The 21,260-nt window shown below is 40.7% G+C and overlaps 1 protein-coding gene across 2 annotated transcripts in view; it reads left to right on the top strand.

The window, feature by feature from the left end:
* atp10d (ATPase phospholipid transporting 10D) overlaps window positions 1–21,260 on the top strand; it is a 69,831-nt gene that overhangs the window by 7,834 nt on the left and 40,737 nt on the right. The window contains exons 2-8 of one of the 2 annotated variants that reach the window (XM_030725012.1): window positions 1,009–1,335; window positions 3,894–4,088; window positions 11,855–12,059; window positions 13,203–13,288; window positions 19,013–19,119; window positions 20,353–20,484; window positions 20,666–20,778. In XM_030725012.1, coding sequence (XP_030580872.1) covers window positions 1,055–1,335; window positions 3,894–4,088; window positions 11,855–12,059; window positions 13,203–13,288; window positions 19,013–19,119; window positions 20,353–20,484; window positions 20,666–20,778 — 1,119 coding nt within the window. In that variant the 5' untranslated portion in view covers window positions 1,009–1,054. Of the gene's footprint in view, window positions 1–1,008; window positions 1,336–3,251; window positions 4,089–11,854; window positions 12,060–13,202; window positions 13,289–19,012; window positions 19,120–20,352; window positions 20,485–20,665; window positions 20,779–21,260 lie in introns of those variants that run through there. The other variant, XM_030725013.1, reaches the window with a different exon arrangement.

The following is a 21,260-nucleotide window of genomic DNA, read 5'->3' on the forward strand; positions in this document are numbered from 1 at the left end:
AATGCAGGACAATGCTAGACCTCATGTGGCTAGAGTGTGTCAGCAGTTCCTGCAAGATGAAGGCATTGAAGCTATGGACTGGCCCGCCCGTTCCCCAGACCTGAATCCCATTGAGCACATCTGGGACATCATGTCTCGCTCCATCCACCAACGTCACGTTGTATCACAGACTGTCCAGGAGTTGGCGGATGCTTTAGTCCAGGTCTGGGAGGAGATCCCTCAGGAGACCATCTGCCACCTCATCAGGAGCATGCCCAGGTGTTGTAGGGAGGTCACACAGTCACGTGGAGGCCACACACAATACTGAGCCTCATTTTGACTTGTTTTAAGGACATTACATCAAAGTTGGATCAGCCTGTAGTGTGTTTTTCCACTTTAATTTGTGTTTGACTCCAAATCCAGGCCTCAATTGGTTAATAAATTTGATTTCCATTGATGATTTTTGTGTGATTTTGTTGTCAGCACATTCAACTTTGTACAGAACAAAGTATTCAATGAGAATATTTCATTCATTCAGATCTAGGATGTGTTATTTGAGTGTTCCCTTCATTTTTTTGAGCAGTGTATTTTTCTATTGAGAGTGATGTTAGCAGGTCAGGCATGTCACAGAGACTCTGTGCTGTTGTAAGCAGGAATGCTTCTGGCTTTATATTCAGATGGAGGCTGCAGACATTCACAGTCACTGCAGTCCAAAGTGTTCCATCATTTCTGTCTTTTTTATTCATTAATGTGAGAGAATGGGAACAGGCATCCTTCGCTGCTGGCAGTAAATCTTTGCACTAGCACTCTAAAACAGGCTTCCTGTTCCATGCTCAGGTTCTCCATGCTCAGGTTCTGCACTGGGACTCACATGACCGTTCAAGGAAACATCTTAGCTGGTCACCATACTGCCTTCATGCCGTGCCATCACCATAAAGCAATACAAAAATACAAGAAGCTTTTAAAATGCTGGATATGAACAACCTAGAGAGATTATTTAAAAATAATGTTGCAGTTTTATCTCTCTAGGATGAAGACATTGTGAAAGGCCACAAAGATCCCAGCTGCTGCATCGATGGAGCGGTTACACTGGGTTCAGCATCGCTGTCGACAGCTGCTGGCAGGAGACTCGAGGCGGGGCTGGTACTCCGATGGCCTGCCCAACAGTAGCTTCCTGGACACCGACAGCTCTCCATATAGAGTCTGTGGGAGACGGAGGATGGTGTTTCCCCGCGATGGGCCCCACCGACAGGAGTATGAAAGCGTATCCAGAAACTACAAGGGCAACGCAATCCGAACTACCAAATACACACTGCTGACTTTCATTCCCATGAATCTGTTCCAGCAGTTTTGCAGGTCAGAGCTGACAAAATGAGTTATTTTGTTTTTAAAATCTATTATTACCTGTGCATTTGACCTCTGACCTCTCCTTCAAGATCAATAGATTGATCCAAAGGTCAAAGTGATAATAATGCTTTATAGAGCTATTTAAAACTATGTTTCTTACTACGATTGTTTGACTTGACAGCATATGGGCATGTAGGGAAATATGAGGACTGTAAATATGTAATTATTACTTTGGACCCGTCACTTCTTCCAGGTCAAATAAGGTCAAACTTCCATAAAATGTCTTTAACCCTGTATTTACCACGAGCCCCTGAGTTTCAGAAGTGTCGGCATTCAGCAGCTTCCTGCAGCCTCGCGTGTGACATTACCATAACCGTACAGCAACCCATCTTTGAACAGCACCCCAACCAGCAGATCCACGCAGAACTGGGCAGAACTTTTAATACAGACTTGTTGTAACAATGAAACAAGATTATTATTAAACAGAATTTTTATTTTAGTAAAGGATAAATAATTATTACAAATAACAAATATTAGGGAAAGCTGTTTACATTTCATGTGTCTGAAAGAAAAAAAACATTTGCCCAACTGTCAGATTTTTAGATTACTCAGTAAACTCCTCTATCAGCTGAGTTCTAGTTTTCAATGATAACAGGGGTCAGACTCTTGCTACAGAGTCAGAATTTGATCTGTCATTGTTCCTGAAATGAGCAGGGCATTTTCTGAAAAAGATGCCTGGATTTTAGCATTTCTCTGAATGTGAGCGTTAACAGGGGTTTCAGAGATATGAATATATATATAAGATTTAAGAGATGTTCCTGAGTCCGTGCAATGATTTACACTATTGACTCTGATCTGATTTTTAATACATAGTTACTTGAGCATGTGAGGATGGCCATTCATTTTTGTTTTTCAGCACTTTGCTTTCATTCAGGGATTTCTGGATTACCTAACTCATAATAAGTTATTATTTACTACAGAGGGTGAAATATCCAAATGCTTTACAAATTTGACATTTCTGAAATGGCCAACTAATTTCCCTGTTGGTGTGAGACATGTTTTGTGCATTAGAAAAAACTTAATAAAATTAATAAATAAATTAAATTAATAAATAAATCAGATTAAATTTAATTTATAAATTTAATTTAATCTGATTAAATTTATGAATTAAATTAATAAATAAATCAGGGGTCTCAAACTCCTGGCCCCTTCTGGCCGGTGAATTGATGTCAGAAGTATAATACAATTTGGCCGTTTTAATTTTTTAAAATTTTCCTTTCCCCTCCAATTAAGACAACCATTTCTCATGTAATTTAAATCAGAGGTCCCGAGGTACCTGTCTGTAGGTCATTTGGTACCAGGCTGCACTGAAAGAATGAATTATTTACATTATTTTGTGTTTTATTTATTATGAGTCTGAACGACATTTTATTTTGAAAAATGTGCAGATTCTCTCCGTTACATCCTTCTATGACTCACTCTTGACTCGTGTCATGATGCTTGTCTCAGTCATGTGATACATTACCTCTAAAATTAAACTCACAGTCTTCACTGGTTCCCGTGCCTATGAACCTTTACATAGCGGATGCGTAACTTTCGTGCGAATGTTTCATGTGTTAAAAATATTTTCGGACTTGCCTGTTTTTAATGCAGCCGTTCACACCGACTGCATCATTTCACAGGACAAATTTGTGGCATTTATTTTTTTGGATCAATGTAGATTTTTCTGACTTTGGCAAGTGAACAAACAGATCTGACCAATCAGAGCGCTGCATTTAGCAACGTGAGCTTATAGTGCAAAATACGCACTGATGTACTGAGCATACAGTGATGTGAGAACAGTAAATATTACAGTTTTACCTCAGACACAGCTACATGCTGCTCCGGGTCAGTCTGCTCCCTGAAATTATTCTCTGCCTCCTCAGATGTGATCCCAGCTCAAACTGCCCACTGACATCCTGAAATATCACAGGCTCCAGGATCCAGGAAACTCTCCCTGCTGCTGCTTTCTTATGAGTTGGATGAACCCAGAAACTCTGTTTCTTCCATCTCTTGTTTAGAAGCATCAGGACCTCATTACATCATCGCTTGATGTTACCTCATTTTTTCACAGTGCATTTTATGAGGGCGATTTATTTGCAAAAATGCAATGAGTGCATTCTGTTTTTATTCATAATGAATCTGAATGTGTGCCCAGTTTATGAGCCACCTTTGTTTCCACATTTATACAGCCAGTGTATCCTTAAGGATATTGCCATTAGAGGCAGATCTAAATCTGTAGACTGAGTAATTTGAGGAGAAAGTATTGGTTGGTTTACAAGAAAGAAATACCATTTCTAGTTTCGCTCAGTACTCACTCTTTTGAAGACCACAGTTTTCATGACTCCATTTAATATTTGTTGAGATATTTCAGTTTGGACTATTGCTGTATCAATTTGCTTAACAGACAGAACTGGTATTACAGTACACCATGACAATTGGTCACATGGCACTTGGCTTCACTTCCACAGTGAATACATTTTGTGGTTTCTGTGTACAAATTTGTCCTTCTGTTCCTGCTTTTGTAGGGCTGCAAACCTCTATTTCCTGTTCCTGGCACTGCTAAACTGGGTGCCAGTTGTTGAAGCCTTTCAGAAGGAAATTACTATGATTCCTCTGCTGGTGGTTCTCACAGTTATCGCCATCAAAGATGCCCTGGAGGACTACAGACGCTACTTGTTTGACAAGAAGGTTAACAACAATATAGTGCAGGTGTTCAGCGGGTGAGTAAACCTCTCTCAGCTTAAGGGCCAATTCAACGGCAAATGCTATTTTCTAACTTGCGCATTACTTACTAAAGTTTATTAACTTGAATATAACCTACTTAGAGCTCATTCACAATTACTGACATTTTCCAAAGTGTACAAACTGTATGACTGGGGGAGGGGGGGTTAACACCCAACATACACTCATAGCTGTAAATAGACTGTGGTGCACAGGATTTATGAAGGGCTTATATATAAAATTAAGAAATGACTTGTTTTGCAAATATGTTTATGACTCTGCATTATTGGATCAACATTATAATCAGTCCAGTCCTTTTTGGCTACTCTTTATAGAACTGTAATGTTATATTTGTTGCAATTTCTGCAGCCCTCTTGGCAGATCTTTTGGGAAAACAATACGTTTTTAATGTCAATGATAGTTTTTAACCCTTATTAATAAAGAATATATGAAAGTCACTTTGCCAAGAAGTGATTGGAGCTTCTACCTATGACAGGAGTGTTGTTTCTCCTTCAAAGTGATGTAATGTCATTTATGAGAGATATGTTTGACACATGTTTAACAGATTTTAGGTCAAAAATTAATCTACAGCAATTTAAATACAACCAATATTTTTTTTTTTTTGGTAAATTCGATTCAGTTCAATTTCATTTATATAGCACCAAATCACAACAAACATTTGCCTCAAGGTGTTTTAAAGCGTAAAGACTCTACAATAATTACAGAGATAACAGGAAGAAACCTCCAGCAGAACCAGGCTCAGGGAGGGGGGGTCATCTGCTGAGGGGGGAGAGAGACAGAGATTAGTAATAACTAATGAATAAATGCAGAGTGGAGTATAAACAAAGTAAATAAGGTGAATGAAAAGAAACAGTGCATTATGGGAACCCCCCAGCAGACTAGGCCTATAGCAGCATAACTAAGGGATGGTTCAGGGTCACCTGATCCAGCCCTAACTATAAGCTTTATCATAAAGGAAAGTTTTAAGCCTAATCTTAAAAATAGAGAGGGTGTCTGTCTCCTGAATCCAAGCTGGAAGCTGGTTCCACAGAAGAGGCGCCTGAAAGCTGAAGGCTCTGCCTCCCATTCTACTCTTAAGTATCCTAGGAACCACAAGTAAGCCAGCAGTCTGAGAGAGAAGTGCTCTGTTGGGGTGATATGGGACTATGAGGTCTTTGAGATAAGATGGGGTCTGATTATTCAAGACCTTGTGAGGAGAAGGATTTTAAATTCTATTCTAGATTTAACAGGGAGCCAATGAAGGGAAGCAAATATGGGAGAAATCTGCTCTCTCTTTCTAGTCCCTGTCAGTACTCTAGCTGCAGCATTTTGGATCAGCTGAAGGCTTTTCAGGAAGCTTTTAGGACAGCCTGATAATAATGAATTACAATAATCCAGCCTAGAAGTAATAAATGCATGAATGAGCTTTTCAGCATCACTCTGAGAAAGGATGTTTCTAATTTTAGAAATATTGCACAAATGCAAAAAATCAGTCCTACATATTTGTTTAATATGTGCATTGAAGGACAAATCCTGGTCAAAAATGACTCCAAGATTTCTCACAGTGTTACTGGAGGCCAAAGTAATGCCATCCAGAGTAAGTATCTGGTTAGACACCATGTTTCTAAGATTTGTGGGGCCGAGAACAAGAATTTCAGTTTGATCTGAATTTAGAAGCAGGAAATTAGAGGTCATCCAGGCCTTAATGTCTTTAAGACATTCCTGCAGTTTAACTAATTGATGTGTGTCATCTGGCTTCATTGATAGGTAAAGCTGAGTATCATCTGCATAACAATGAAAATTGATGCAGTGCTTTCTAATAATACTGCCTAAGGGAATCATGTATAATGTAAATAAAATTGGTCCTAGCACAGAACCCTGAGGAACTCCATAATTAACCTTAGTGTGTGAAGAAGACTCCCCATTTACATGAACAAATTGGAGTCTATGAGATAAATATGATTCAAACCACTGCAGTGCAGTACCTTTAATACCTATAGTATGCTCTAATCTCTGTAATAAAATGTTATGATCAACAGTATCAAAGCTGCACTGAGGTCCAACAGGACAAGAACAGAGATGAGTCCACTGTCAGAGCCTGTAAGAAGATCATTGGTAACCTTCACTAATGCTGTTTCTGTACTGTGATGAATTCTGAAACCTGACTGAAACTCTTCAAATACCAGAAATCACTTTTTTACCGGCATATCTCCAAAACTCTCCAAAAATCGCTGATGTCACCAGAAAAAGCCACTAAATTTGTTGCTAGTCACTTTCTGGAAAAAAAAAAAGTTGTTAGGGAGCTCTGAAAAGGCCTCGTGACAGTGTCATTAATTTGGTGACATTGGCAGCTGGTGTTGCCAAAAACTGACTGCAGCTTCTACCATGTGACAGAAATGTTCTTTATGACTCAAAATTAACTGATATCATTCATAAGAGATAATATTTGAAATATGCTTGACAGACAATAGGTCCACAAGTCATTTACAACAATATAAATACCAGCAATAATTTTTTTAACAAATACCGGAAATAACTTTTTGGCACAGACCGGCTATTCAGATGACAAATTGCTCCACTGCCACTGTGTACAGTGTGGCTGCGTGTACATTTTGTGTACATGCAGTGCAGTACACATTCACATTAAAATTCAAATCAGTTTATTGCACCCTATAAATTCCTGTATATAGGCATATCTATTAATTATAGGGTGTATCCTGCCTCTCGCCCTATGACAGCTGGAATAGGCTCCAGCCCTCCTGTGACCCTGAACAGGATGAGTGGAAGAGAATGGATGGATGGATTTTTATTAGTGCAACAATACAATGTTTTAATACATAGGAAAGAGTATCTTTGATACCAGGAATTATAAAATGTTTCAACACCAGGATGTATTATTAATACTTCCTATTACATTAAAATTCCAAAGAACCAGGAGGAATTAAACGTCATGAAAAAAGATCAACATTTTCCTTCTACACTTTTGGGGAGGGGGTCTGAAAAAGAGTACTCTCTGTACACTTTGGAAAATGTTGATAATTCTGAATGACTCCTAAGGATATAAAATATCAGTGATTCAAGGGGTGGGTTGTATTTGGCAGGAAGTGAAACCTGCCTGTATTTTAAAGGTACAGTAAGTAATTGTTGGCACTGTTGCCTCACAGCTAGAAGGTCTGGGTTTAATTCCACCTTGGCCCGGGCCTTTCTGTGTTCAGTCTTCATGTTCTCCCCGTCTCTGTGTGGGTTTTCTCCACGGTCCAAAGACATGCACTTACTGGGGTTAAGTTAATTGGTCACTCTAAATTGCCCATAGGTGTGAATGGTTGTCTGTCTCTCTGTGTTAGCCCTGCGACAGGCTGGCGACCTGTACAGGTGTACCCTGCCTCTCACCCTTTGACTGCTGGGATAGGCTCCAGCCCCCCCACGACCCTGAAGAGGATAAGGATGGATGGATGGAGGTTTAATAGACAAAAAGTACTTTTAAATATATAGTGATTAGTGTGTAATTGCATCTTCCAGCAAATTAACATATTCTCAAAAATATAGAATTGATCCATTAAAAACCCACAGAAGCAGGATTGTTGAAGCCACCATGTTGGCCTGCCATTGTGAGTACAGTGGCTGAGATGGACAACACGTTCTGCTCAATTGCATTTGCTGCGTGTGACTAGAGACTGGCCACATATCCAGTACACCTTATTAATTCCTTTTTAATTTAAAGATCACAAATAGTTCTTTCAAACTATATATGACCATTTAACATATGACATACATTTTTATCATCTCTCATTTCCATCTCATGCCTCATCTCCTTAACTGAAGTCAGGGCAGAGTCTAGTACACAAAGTGTGCATAAACATTCCTGATATTGTTGCAGTTACTTATTGTCTGCAGATTAGGCCCTCCCGTCTCTGGAGAGCTGATAACAAGCCGGATGAACAGCAGCAGCCAGTTATAAGCTAACATTATGTCAGCTAATGTTGGGCTCAAGTGTCCTAAAAAAATAAAAAAAAGATTTAAAAAATCACAGCTTCCCTGTGATAAACAGTTTGGTTATGTTCTCTCATTGAATGAGAGTTTTTTTGCCAAGTGTCTGAGTCCAACAACATCAGATCCACAAAGACAGTTTCAGGCTAACAGCAGCAAAAACAGCAGCTCTTACCAACAGAAAAGTTCAGGATATCCTCAACAACTCACCTCAGTATTGCTGTCATTGGACAGAAAGGAGTCATTGAGTCATATTAGACTCCTTTCAAAAGGTTTTCCAGCCTCCTCCAGAGTAAATAGATGTGGACATCCAGCTGGGGTAAACAGCGGACTGATGATCTTACAGCGGCCACCATAGCTAGGATTATCCACCTGATGAATTGGCAGGTGTAAGAAGCACCTGCAGCTGACTGCAGTCTGCAGTGTACTGACATTTACTAGTGAGATTTTTTTTACACTGTAGCTTTAATCTCCTGTCAGATGAGGCCTTTAATGCTTCTGACTTTGTTTGCTGTGTCAGATCAGCCATTTCTGCTCTAGCAGTATCTTTCTTCTGTGCAAATACTATAAAGCTGAACAGTGACAGTGCTCATGGTCTCCTACAGCTTTAAGCCTAAAACACTAACATCAATTCTGTAACACTATCACGTTACTGTTCTGCTGTTCTAATGCTATGCTGATGGCATTCATGGCTGAAAACAGTTCAGCTTTCACTGCTCTCTCATCAGCCAAGAGCTGCTCGGCCTCATCCTATCAGCACAGTGAACGAAGGTGTGTAAAAGCAGTTAGTTACAATATAATTTAAAGAAGATGGTTTCTGTGAGCTGGCTAGCTAGAGGTGCTTCCAGTGACTGTACTCTAGAGTTCACATTTTACAGTAAAACAGCGATTTAAACTTGTTTAGAACAACAATGTAAAACGTCTGACACTCAGTGAATGTGATACTCATCTGACCTCGGAGGACTGTCCACAAACGATCCGTGCTGCTGCTTCTGTATGACCCTGCTTTCTGATTCATCTGATTACACAATCTGCCTTTTGTAGCCGTTGTAAAACTTGAACCTTGAGTTTGTTTGCAGCATTAGGTCCGTTTAGAGGAGTGGCAGTGAATTCCATGACTAAGGGCGTCTTTTGATTCCCACCTTACCTGCCACATCCATGAATTACTTATCCAGGAAAAAGAAAACAGTTCTAGTAAGAAGGAAGAACAGATTAAGTATTTTTCAGATTGCAGCTGTACAACAGTGACATAGGGACATAAACTGACAACAGAACCCACTGAAACAGTGGACTCATGAATAGCCTGGAGCAAATATCCTGTTGTCATACTACCAAGAAGCCCCTACGGAAGAAGTGGACAGTGGCAGCTTCCTGCACAGAAGATGAGGAACTGAAGCAGCTCCTGAAACTATATAAAAGCAACAAGATCCGGACTACGAAGTATTCCCTTCTGTCTTTCCTGCCCAAGAATATTTTTGAGCAGTTCCATCAGTTCGCTAATGTCTACTTCATTTTTCTTGCTGTTTTAAACTTTGTTCCTGTCGTGGAGGCCTTTCAGCCAGAGATCGCTCTGGTTCCTGTCATACTGGTACTGTCAGTAACAGCCATAAAGGATGTCTGGGAAGACTACCGCAGATTTAAGAGCGATCATTTGATCAATGGGCTTTTCTGTCGTGTTTACAACAGGTAGAGTAAATTTTATTCTTATGGGCCTAAATATACTTAGTCGTTTTAACCCGTTCTAGGGCACTCATCGAAATACTTTAAAATTCAAAATTTGACCCTTCATGTTATGACAAGACGTAATTATGTTTGTGACATTTTCAAAATGTTTCATTTTTGTGTACAAAATCAAGATTAATGAAGTTACCATATTTGGTTACTTGCTTGTAAGTAGTAAAAGAAAGTACACAAGAAAAACATATGGTGAAAGGAACATGACTTTAACAGATCCATTACAACATCATTTTCTTTAACATTACAAGATTATGACTTTATACAACATTAGACCATGTCTTCATGGCCACGTTCTTCAGGAGCACGTGTTTAACCTCACGGAGGTGTTGGATGGACATCATAACTAAAGCGTGTGGAAAAAACCAAAAACCATCACTTGGCCTATAAAGGGTTAAAGTTTGGTGGGTTTTGTCATTTGAAGAACAGTAGTACTCCCATGACTGAGCTGTGACATATTTGTAGCTGTGCTCGTTTTCTAACTGTACTCTCGCGAACTTTAATGTTTAACATACTAACCGATGCCCGGAGAGTCTGAGAGGGAGCTCCTGGTTTCGTTTTCAGTTTGTACCCTTCAAAAGGCTGATGGGGTGTTGTTGTCACCCCATCAAACTGCCCAAGCTTCTGCTTCACAGAGGTGGTCACGCTCTCTGATGACCTGCCTTCGACTTACCCTCTGAATTCTTGTGGAAGCAGTGCTCAGTTTTTCACCACTGTTTACAACTGATCAGTTCTGTGTGTCGTAAATAAACATAATAAGCTTATTAAATTCTGAAACCAATATTTTCAGCTTGTGTAAAATAGAAGCATTCATTACATTAAATTACTATTCAAAACTAGATATCTGAAATGCTAAAAGAAACAGCAAATGAACTGAACTGGTATTTACACAGTGCTTTCCTAATATTACTGATCCTGGTGCAGGTCCCCAGGTGTCTGAAGACATGTTATATACCTCTTTTCTGCCCTGAGAGACATCCATCCATCATTATGATAAATTTCTAACATTTTTTTTTGCCATATTATGCTAGTAGGTGGATTTTAATTAGAACAGCATATACAGAATTCCCCTGCCTGCTTTCACTCTGAGTGTTTTTGCAGGTCTCATAATATAGTATCCTTTCATCCATATGACTAATTAAAGACTAACTGTGCAGTATTAATACACACCTTAACACACATAATAAAAACACATTTATGACCATGAGGGAGTGTTATGGATCTGGGCATATTTTGGTCTTATCAGTTATCTATTAATTATGATTGTAGGGAGACAGGCAGACTCAGCCACAGAGCGCTTCAAGGCTTTATGGAACAACAAAGTTCATGTAGCTGTAGTTGTGGATGTGGAGGAGTGGGCTGGCAGAGAAGAAGAGAGCTGACGGTATTTGCTCTCACCTGTGGGAGGAATCACCCACAAAGAAACTATCTGAAACATCATGCTGACGTTAGCAGAGCGTTCAGCTGCTGTGATAACGAGTGATGGGAAAGCCAGTGTTTAAGTATTGTGGTTAATGAGATAATGACACACAGGTGTGATGACCCAGCTCCTGCTCATGCCCACCAGAGACCCCCATCACATATGTGCCTGAAAACGGGAGAGGGAGCGACAGCAGAGGGGAGGGGTTCCAGGAAACCATGACACGTGCTTTGTTAATGTGTATCAAGTTAACTGGAAGAGCTTTCTCAGAGAGGTCGAGTCTGTCACGGGGAAATATGTGCAGGGCTTCACTTTGTGAACAGTTGTATGGGGAAAACAAGGACTTCTTTTTTTTTAATATTGAGTTTTTATGATGTGGGGGATTTTGTCATCTATGATCATATCTATGGTCGTTATCACCTTTTATATGCCAATAATCTTGAAAAGTGACTCTTGACTGATGTGATTTTGCTGTCCAGGAAAATGCCCTGTTCATTTGTCTACCAAACATTTTGTGTTCTTTTGTAATTGTATTTATCCCAAACGGTGGAAAATGTTTTTCCTCTGTTCTTTATCATTTGATTGACATATTCCTAACCTTTTGTCTCTTTTGTTGTCCCAAAGCACACAGAAAAACTACATTGACCAGTGCTGGAAAAATGTACGAGTTGGAGACTTTGTCCGTTTGTCCTGTAACGAAATCATCCCAGCGGACATGTTGCTGCTGTATTCCTCTGACCCTCATGGGGTTTGTTACATTGAAACTGCCAACCTAGATGGGGAGACCAACCTGAAACAGAGACAAGTGGTTTCAGACCTCCCACTGCAGGTAATACATGACACAAACAAGACTGTCATTTGGAGCACCAAGAACAAATTTGCATGTTCTTTCCTTCCTTGTTCATTTTATACCTCTACAGAGTGAGTGATTGCAATATTTTAGAGCACACCTTTAAACCTTTTTAACACTATTACATTTCACAATAAACAGTAAAACTCCAAGCTCCTATTTCTGTTATTATACAACAAATTTCCAAACTGGTATTTCACAGTTTTGTGGCCATGCAGGATAAGATTTCTTTGCTAATAGCTTTCTCCGTAGAGATTTCCATCTTTGTATATTGATGCAATTTTCCATAATTATCACTGCCATCATTCCACAATCACATCAGAAGCTTCGGTTAGAGTACACATCAAATTATAACGGGCTTTGGCTGTCTAGCCCCAAAACTACAACAAGACTGTGAATTTAATCCTCCACTATTAAAACAAGTAAAACGGAGACAAACACAGTTTTCTCTTTTTCATATCTAATCCCAGAGGAATGGTTTGAAAAAGATAAAGACTATTTGATGGCAGCCTTATTTGGCAGGCTGACTCTATACCTATTAATTAAACAGGTAGACCCATCTGAGATGCTCTCAGCTTCTCTTTTCTCTCCCCTCACTGCCCAACAGTAGTGGCAGTGCCTTAAGATACAATGCAAAATTGATTCTTTGCTAAGTTGCCTGCCATGTGCCTTTTAATGCTTGAATGATTCATAGGTCAGTGTAAAGTGGTTTAATAAACAAAACAAAAAAAAACATTCATCTGGAAATGGTCATATACAAAGACTGGACTGAAATAAGTGGAAAAAATCCAAAGAAGAACTTTGCCTGAAGCCTGAAGAACTATTGCTCATAATGTAGGCATAAAATGGTATTTTTCCTCTAATAAGGTGATTCCCAAAGAGCTACTCGCCAAACATTTGGTCACATGTTGTGACCTGTGTAATGTGACCTCAGAAAAACTGAGGATATTTGACAAGTGGAGGCCAAAAGAAGTGGCACGTTTCACTCACTCATTGCAATCATTTCCCTTAGAAATAAGGGGTGACCCAAGACTTTTACACTGTAGTGGGGCCTAATGGTTTTATTTCTTTGTTTCTGAGTATTTATTTTTGGCTTTGATGGAATTTGTGATGGTTTTGCAGGGAGAAGAGTTCATCCCTGAGAGCTTCCACAGTCGTATTGAGTGCGAGAACCCCAACAATGATCTCAGCAGGTTTCGAGGTTACATGTGAGTTTATTTTAGTGTTCAAACACATCTGCCTTTATGTCTGTTTGCAGCTGACATCACAGCATCAGAGGAACAGCTGTCTGCATGGCAAAATTAGACTTTTTCCCACTGCCTGACTGGATTATTCAGAAATACATACATCAAATATTTTAATTTAATGTATAATTTATTTATTTTTTCTTTGATGTCAACATTTTGACTTTGACCTGAGTCAATGTCCATGTCTCAGGGATCTCCTCAAACCTCCTCTTAGTTTCCACAACATATACTATGACTTTGTTTCAGTAGAGTCTACTTTAAACTTTCACACTACCCCAACTGAAAAGTTGTAGGTACAGTACGTGCCCATTAAAATAAAAAACCTTACCTCATTTAAATTTGTCAGAGGTCTCCTTCAAGACTATCTAGATGTACCCTCGCAGACTGCTTTCCATTGAAGAATCTGTCTTTCCCTTTCTACTGTTCCCTCTGCAACTCACACTGGATAACCACCAGAATGTCAAACTGGCTCTTTAATGTGACTTTGATTTTTGGGGAAGTGTATGAAGTCACAGGGAGCCAAATTTAGTCACACGGGTGAGCGGTGGATGAGAACTGTTTTCAGTGCTCTGAGTCCCAGTGCATGATGGAATCACACTGCAGTACAAGTACTGCAGTACATGCTTGAGGACATTACAATAAACTCTGCCTTGAGAGTCACAACCTGGTACAGCACAGTGGACAGTGACTGTTATTCATTCTTCACCTCACATGCCCCACTTAGCTTACATAGCGTGGACTCTTCAACTGAGAGCTTCTGGAAACTACTTGGATTTTAGCTGGAAACACAGCTCTCATTACCAGCAATAATCATCCACATGAGACTGTTTGAAACAGAAGTTGATGTGCAGAGTGCAAGTGGTCAGAATTAGCACTGCTTTCAGTGAGACTTGTACACTCACTGAAAAGAAGTCCAGAAGTACACATGAAGATAGTCATTCAATTCAATTTTATTTATATAGCATCAAATCACAACAAACAGTCGCCTCAAGGCGCTTTGTATTGTAGCTAAAGACCCTACAATAATACAGAGAAAACCGAACAGTCAAAACGACCCCCTATGAGCAGCACTTGGTGACAGTGGGAAGGAAAAACTCCCTTTAACAGGAAGAAACCTCCAGCAGAACCAGGCTCAGGGAGGGGGGGTCATCTGCTGAGAGGGGAGAGAGATAGAGATTAATAACAATTAATGATTAAATGCAGAGTGGAGCATAAACAAAGTATAAATAAGGTGAATGAAAAGAAACAGTGCATTATGGGAACCCCCCAGCAGCCTAGGCCTATAGCAGCATAACTAAGGGATGGTTCAGGGTCACCTGATCCAGCCCTAACTATAAGCTTTATCATAAAGGAAAGTTTTAAGCCTAATCTTAAAAATAGAGAGGGTGTCTGTCTCCCGAATCCAAGCTGGAAGCTGGTTCCACAGAAGAGGGGCCTGAAAGCTGAAGGCTCTGCCTCCCATTCTACTCTTAAGTATCCTAGGAACCACAAGTAAGCCAGCAGTCTGAGAGAGAAGTGCTCTGTTGGGGTGATATGGTACTATGAGGTCTTTGAGATAAGATGGTGCCTGATTATTCAAGACCTTGTAGGTGAGGAGAAGGATTTTAAATTCTATTCTAGATTTAACAGGGAGCCAATGAAGAGAAGCCAATATGGGAGAAATCTGCTCTCTCGTTCTAGTCCCTGTCAGTACTCTAGCTGCAGCATTTTGGATCAGCTGAAGGCTTTTCAGGGAGCTTTTAGGACAGCCTGATAATAATGAATTACAATAGTCCAGCCTAGAAGTAATAAATGCATGAATGAGCTTTTCAGCATCACTCTGAGAAAGGATGTTTCTAATTTTAGAAATATTACGCAAATGCAAAAAAGCGGTCCTACATATTTGTTTAATATGTGCATTGAAGGACATATCCTGGTCAAAAATGACTCCAAGATTTCTCACAGTGTTACTGGAGGCCAAAGTAATGCCATCCAGAGTAAGTATCTGGTTTGACACCATGTAGGTAAAGCTGAGTATCATCTGCATAACAATGAAAATTGATGCAGTGCTTTCTAATAATACTGCCTAAGGGAAGCATGTATAATGTAAATAAAATTGGTCCTAGCACAGAACCCTGTGGAACTCCATAATTAACCTTAGTGTGTGAAGAAGACTCCCCATTTACATGAACAAATTGGAGTCTCTTAGATAAATATGATTCAAACCACTGCAGTGCAGTACCTTTAATACCTATAGCAAGCTCTAATCTCTGTAATAAAATGTTATGGTCAACAGTATCAAAGCTGCACTGAGGTCCAACAGGACAAGAACAGAGATGAGTCCACTGTCAGAGGCTGTAAGAAGATCATTTGTAACCTTCACTAATGCTGTTTCTGTACTGTGATGAATTCTGAAACCTGACTGAAACTCTTCAAATAAACCGTTCCTCTGCAGATGATCAGTTAGCTGTTTTACAACTACTCTTTCAAGAATCTTTGAGAGAAAAGGAAGGTTGGAGATTGGCCTATAATTAGCTAAGACAGCTGGATCAGTGATGGCTTTTTAAGTAGAGGTTTAATTACAGCCACCTTGAAGGTCTGTGGTACATAGCCAACTAATACAGACAGCTTTCCTTTTCAGAGGAGCCACAGTATCCAAAGTTGTACGCAGTGAGGATGTAAAACTATTGACGAGATAATCGACCTCACTGGGAGCAGAGTTTAGGTAGCTGCTCTGCACTGTGTTGGCACTGAAGAGCATAATAATGAAGGAATTAGACCCTTAAACTTACAGCACTTTCAGAAAGACTTCTACACGCCTGGAACATACTTTCAATGTGGAGGAGCAGTGGTTCTACTCTGAGCCCCCCTCTCTCTAAGGGAGAGGCCAGCCACCCTTCAGAGGAAGGTCATTTTGGCCACTTGTAGTAATGATCGCATTCTTTCGGTCACTACCCAAAGCTCATGACCATAGGTGAGGATAGGGACATAGATTGACTGGTAAATCGACAGCTTCGCTTTTACACTAAGCTCCCTCTTCACCATGACATACCAGTGCAGGGTTCGCATCACTGCAGACACAGCCCTGATCCGTCGATCTCCCGCTCCCTTCTCCTGTCGCTCATGAACCTGAGCCTGAGATACTTGTCCATAAAAATTATGAACATAATCGTTGACAAAGGGCAGCCCTGGCGAGGTCCAACACCCACAGGAAATGAGTCTGACTTATTCCCGGCAATACAGCCCAAGCTCTCACTGCGGTTGTACAGGGACTGAATGGCCTGAAACAACAGGCCAGACACCCCATACTCCCACACACCACCCACAGGATACCCCAAGGGACACAGTCAACTGCCTTCTCCAAGTCCACAAAATACATGTAGACTGGTTGGGCAAACTCCTACACACACTCGAATATCCTTAAGAGGATAAAGAGCTGGTCCAGCGTTCCATGACCAGGATGAAAACCGCATTGTTCATCTTAAATCCAAGGTTCAACTAATGAACTGACCTTCCTATCCAGTACCTTTGCATAGACCTTACCAAGTGGGCTGAGGAGTGTGATTCCCCCAAAAGTTGGAGCACACACTCTGGTATCCCTTCTTAAAGATGGGGACCACCACCCCGGTCTGCCAATCTAGTGACACCTTCCTAGATCTCCATTTAATGTTGCAGAGACGCGTCAATCAAGCTAGCCCTACAACATCCAGAGCCTACAGGAACCCAGGGTGAATCTCATCCACCCCAGGGGCCCTACAACCAAAGTTAATTAACCATCTCAGTGACCTCATCCCCAGTGATGGGCGAGCCATTCCCCCTTATTCCCAGACTCTGCCTCCACTACAGAAGGTGTGTCAGTGGGATTAAGGATGTCCTCTAAGTATTCCTTCCACCGCCTGACTATAGCATCAGTTGAAGTCAGCAGCGCCCCACCCGCACTATAGACCATGTCAGTAGAGCACTGCTTTCCCCTCCTGTGTCACCTGACTGTCAGCCAGAATTGCTTCGAGGCTGTCTGAAAGTCTTTTTCCATGGCCTCACCGAACTCCTCACACACCCGAGGTTTTGCTTCAGCCACTGTCTGAGCAACGTTCTGCTTGGCCTGCATATACTGTCAGCTGCCTCCAAGCACACCGTCACAACACGTTTAGGTGCACCCGATCTGTCTAGATTAAATGCAGTGTTGAGGCTGTCATTTTCAGCATCTACATGGATGTTAACATCACCCACTATAATTATTTTATCTAAACTGAGCACTAAATCAGATAAAAAGTCTGAGAAACCAGATGGATAGAGAGATTCTTTATTGATACCGAAGGAAATTAGGGCATCCAGCAGCTTAACATGCACATTAAATAGAATACAATTAATGTAGGCAGCTGTATAAATTATACAAACTATAGAGACTAGCAAACTATTTTAACTATGAAACCTATACTATTTGCAAACTAAGCTGTACAGGGTCTCAGTGCTAAGAAAACAAGGAAAACAAAACAAAGAATACAGGGATATGAATGAATTCAGTAGTGCAATATACATATAGAAATGGATAATTGTTAGTGCAGAGGCAGATGTGCAACAATACATTGCAGTAATATACAGTAGTAAAATGATAGTGTCTGACTTACAGAGTGCCAGATATCAACATATGTAGCGTCCCCTGAGTGAAGCGTTAAAGAGTCTGATGCTCTTGGAACAAAAGGTCTGCTAAATCTGTCCATTGAGCAGTTCTGTGAGAGCAGCCTTCCACTGAACATACTCATCTGTTTCATTATACTGGTGTGTAATCGGTGACTGTCATTGTCCATTATAGAGAGCAGTTTGTCCTTCTCTCTGCCACTGTAATCAGAGTCCAGCTCCACTCCCACCACTGACCCAGCCTGCCTGACCAACTTATCCAGCCTCAGCGCATCTCTCTTCCTGATGCTGCCTCCCCAGCACCCCATGCTGGTATTTATAGATTGGTAGAACATCTGCAAGAATTTTCTGCAGATGTTGAAGGACCCCAATCTCCTCAGGAAATAAAGCTGCCTCTGCCCCTTCCTGTACAGTGTGTCTGTGCACACCAACCAGTCCAGTTTGTGGTTCAGCTGCAGACCGAGGTACTTGTAGGTCTTCACCATCTCCACATCAATCACCCCCCATAGAGACTGGAAGTAGGGGTGGTCCAGACCGACCGAAGTCCACTACCATCTCCTTAGTCTTGGATGTGTTCAGTAGCAGCTGGTTCAGTTGGCACCACAAAGTCATCCACCAATCTTCTGTACTCATCCTCCTGTTCACTCCTGACCTATCCGACGATGGCCGTGTCATCTGAGAATTTCTGCATATGACACGTCTCAGAGTTGTGCTGGAAGTCAGATGTGTACAGTGTGAACAAGAAAGCAGAGAGGACAGTCCCCTGTGGTGCGCCCATACTGCTGATCACAGTCTCAGATGTACAGTCCTTCAGCCTCACGTACTGCAGTCTGCTGGTGAGGTAATCCATAACCCAGGTCACCAGGTGTGGGTTAACGTGCATCCTGTTTAGCTTGTAGAGGGGGCTGTATAGTATAGTATAGTACATGTATAGTATAGAATATACATAGTATATGTATAGTATAGTAACTCTGTCTGGGTGTTTGGTTCATAAGTCATGAAGGGATATATTTACCTCAGGTAAGGTTTTTGCCTTTTAAATGGCTGTGTGTGCATCTTATTCCACAGGGAGCACTCCAATGGGGTTCGTGTAGGTCTCCATAGTAACAACCTCTTGCTGAGGAGCTGCACCATCCGCAACACTGAAACTGTGATTGGCATCGTGGTCTATGCTGGTAAGAGTGCGGTTTTACTTTGGTCACATGTGACAGTTGACAGATTCACTGGTGTGTCCCAAAGGTTTTCTAGAGAAATTACATGTGGGTGGGGTTGGCTGTAGCTCAGTAGGTAGAGCAGGTCACAGCGGTTCGAATCCTGGCTACTCCAGGCTACATGCCAATGTATCCTTGGGCAAGATACTTAACCCCAAGTTGCTCTCCGACCGTTCTGTCGGAGTATGAATGCGTGTGAATGTTAGGTAATTAAAAGCACTTAGCTTCATAAAAATGGAAGTGCTTGTATGAATGGGAGTGCATGGGTGAATGCAAACAGGTTGTATAAGCGCTTTGAGTGCTCATACTGAGTAGAAAAGCGCTATATAAGAACTAGTCCATTTACATGTATAAAAGATTTTTTTCAACATAAGAAAAACAAAGTTTCAACATAAAATTTATTACTCATTTAATTCATGCATGTAGGACATGCATTTTGTTACTTTTAGTGCCATTTTCACTGTATTGTATAGTGGCCATACTGTTTTAGGATAGTATGAAACTTTTCAAACATTGCTAATAGATAGTAAAAAATCTTTGGTGTTGAACTTCTTGTGTCAGAACAAAGCACACCAGCCACAATACTGTTAAATGTATCTTGTGATCATGAACTGTAATGACATTTTAAGCTGTCTGCAGCTGTCTGCAGTGTTATTACATGAAACCACTTACAGGTGATGTGGCTAACACTGGTCATCTTGTCACATTAAGCTATGAAAACCTTGGGAGCAGGACCCTATTCAAGAAAGCAGTTTCAAAAGATTCTGAGTCTAATCATAAACCCTGAGATCAGCATCTCTGTGAGTTTCCAATCCAGAAATGGTAATCAGAGTAAATTCAATCAGCTCAACTCTAATAACACAAATTAACTGATTTCCCACTTTAGAATTTCTTATAAGTAATGGCAAGCTGCCATATCCTGATTGATCTGGTTATGGTTCCCAGTGTGTTCAAATTTGCCAGGCATGAATAAGTATGTCCAGCTAAAACTGTGGTGTTATTTGTACACACTTACTGCTTACTACTTTTCAGTGTAAGGAAGCAGTCTTAAAATATTTTTTGGGGGGTGAGGGAAATTATTAGAATTATAAATTGGTTGTAAAGCATACGTTGCCTCAAAGAGAAAACAGGAACACTATGCCAAGTCTTGCTTAAGTACTTAAGATGGCTATGCTCTTTTCTTGCTGTGTGGCTCAGGTCATGAGACTAAGGCCATGATGAACAACAGTGGGCCAAGGTATAAGCGCAGTAAGCTGGAGAAGCATCTGAACACAGACATCCTTTGGTGTGTGGTCCTACTCGTCATCATGTGCCTGACTTCAGCTGTAGGTGTGTACCAACACTGACGCAATGCAGCTCTCACTTGGCAACACAGCTTTAACTAGTACCAGATTCCTCTGATGGACACTGTGTGTGCACTGCCTATAAAACAGTGAAGAATGGCCAGTAATAAATTCAGCCATGCCCAGCTTTTATTTTAAGCTGGTCATTTGTTTTGCTGTGTGTTCAGGCCATGGCCTCTGGCTGAGCAAGCTTGAAGACCCCATCTTTCAGGTGGATGGTGAGACGTCTCCTGCCCTGGCTGGATTCTATATATTCTGGACTATGGTCATTGTGCTGCAGGTATGTTAGCTTCAGACTCAGGCACATTTATTTAAGCCCCTCATTTGCTGCTCTTACAGAATCAATAACTTATCTATAATATAGGTTATAGATAACCAAAGCAATTTGACAGTGAGTAATAGAGTGTTCATATGCAGTTGAATTCTATTTACACTTGAACTCTGAAGCTTTTATCACCAACACATCAGTAGAATCTGCTTCATACATGTCAAGAGTTAATAGCAAGAATTAACAAAAATAATTAACAGCCATGCTCAGTCTTTACAAGCTCTTCTCCCATATCAGTGAAACAAAGTTGATACTCATGATTTTTGTTCTGTTTTTAATTCCCATAAGAAAATGAAATGTGTTTATTATGTAGGGCTGCAACGATTCTTTGAGTAACTCAAATAATTTGATTATCAAAAATCCTCAACACAGATTTGTTGCTTCGATGCTTCGTTTAAACCCTGCAGTACTCGGGTGTCACCCTGTAAGTGGAG

Source organism: Archocentrus centrarchus, unplaced genomic scaffold, assembly GCF_007364275.1.
Source record: "Archocentrus centrarchus isolate MPI-CPG fArcCen1 unplaced genomic scaffold, fArcCen1 scaffold_44_ctg1, whole genome shotgun sequence".
NCBI lineage: Eukaryota > Metazoa > Chordata > Actinopteri > Cichliformes > Cichlidae > Archocentrus > Archocentrus centrarchus.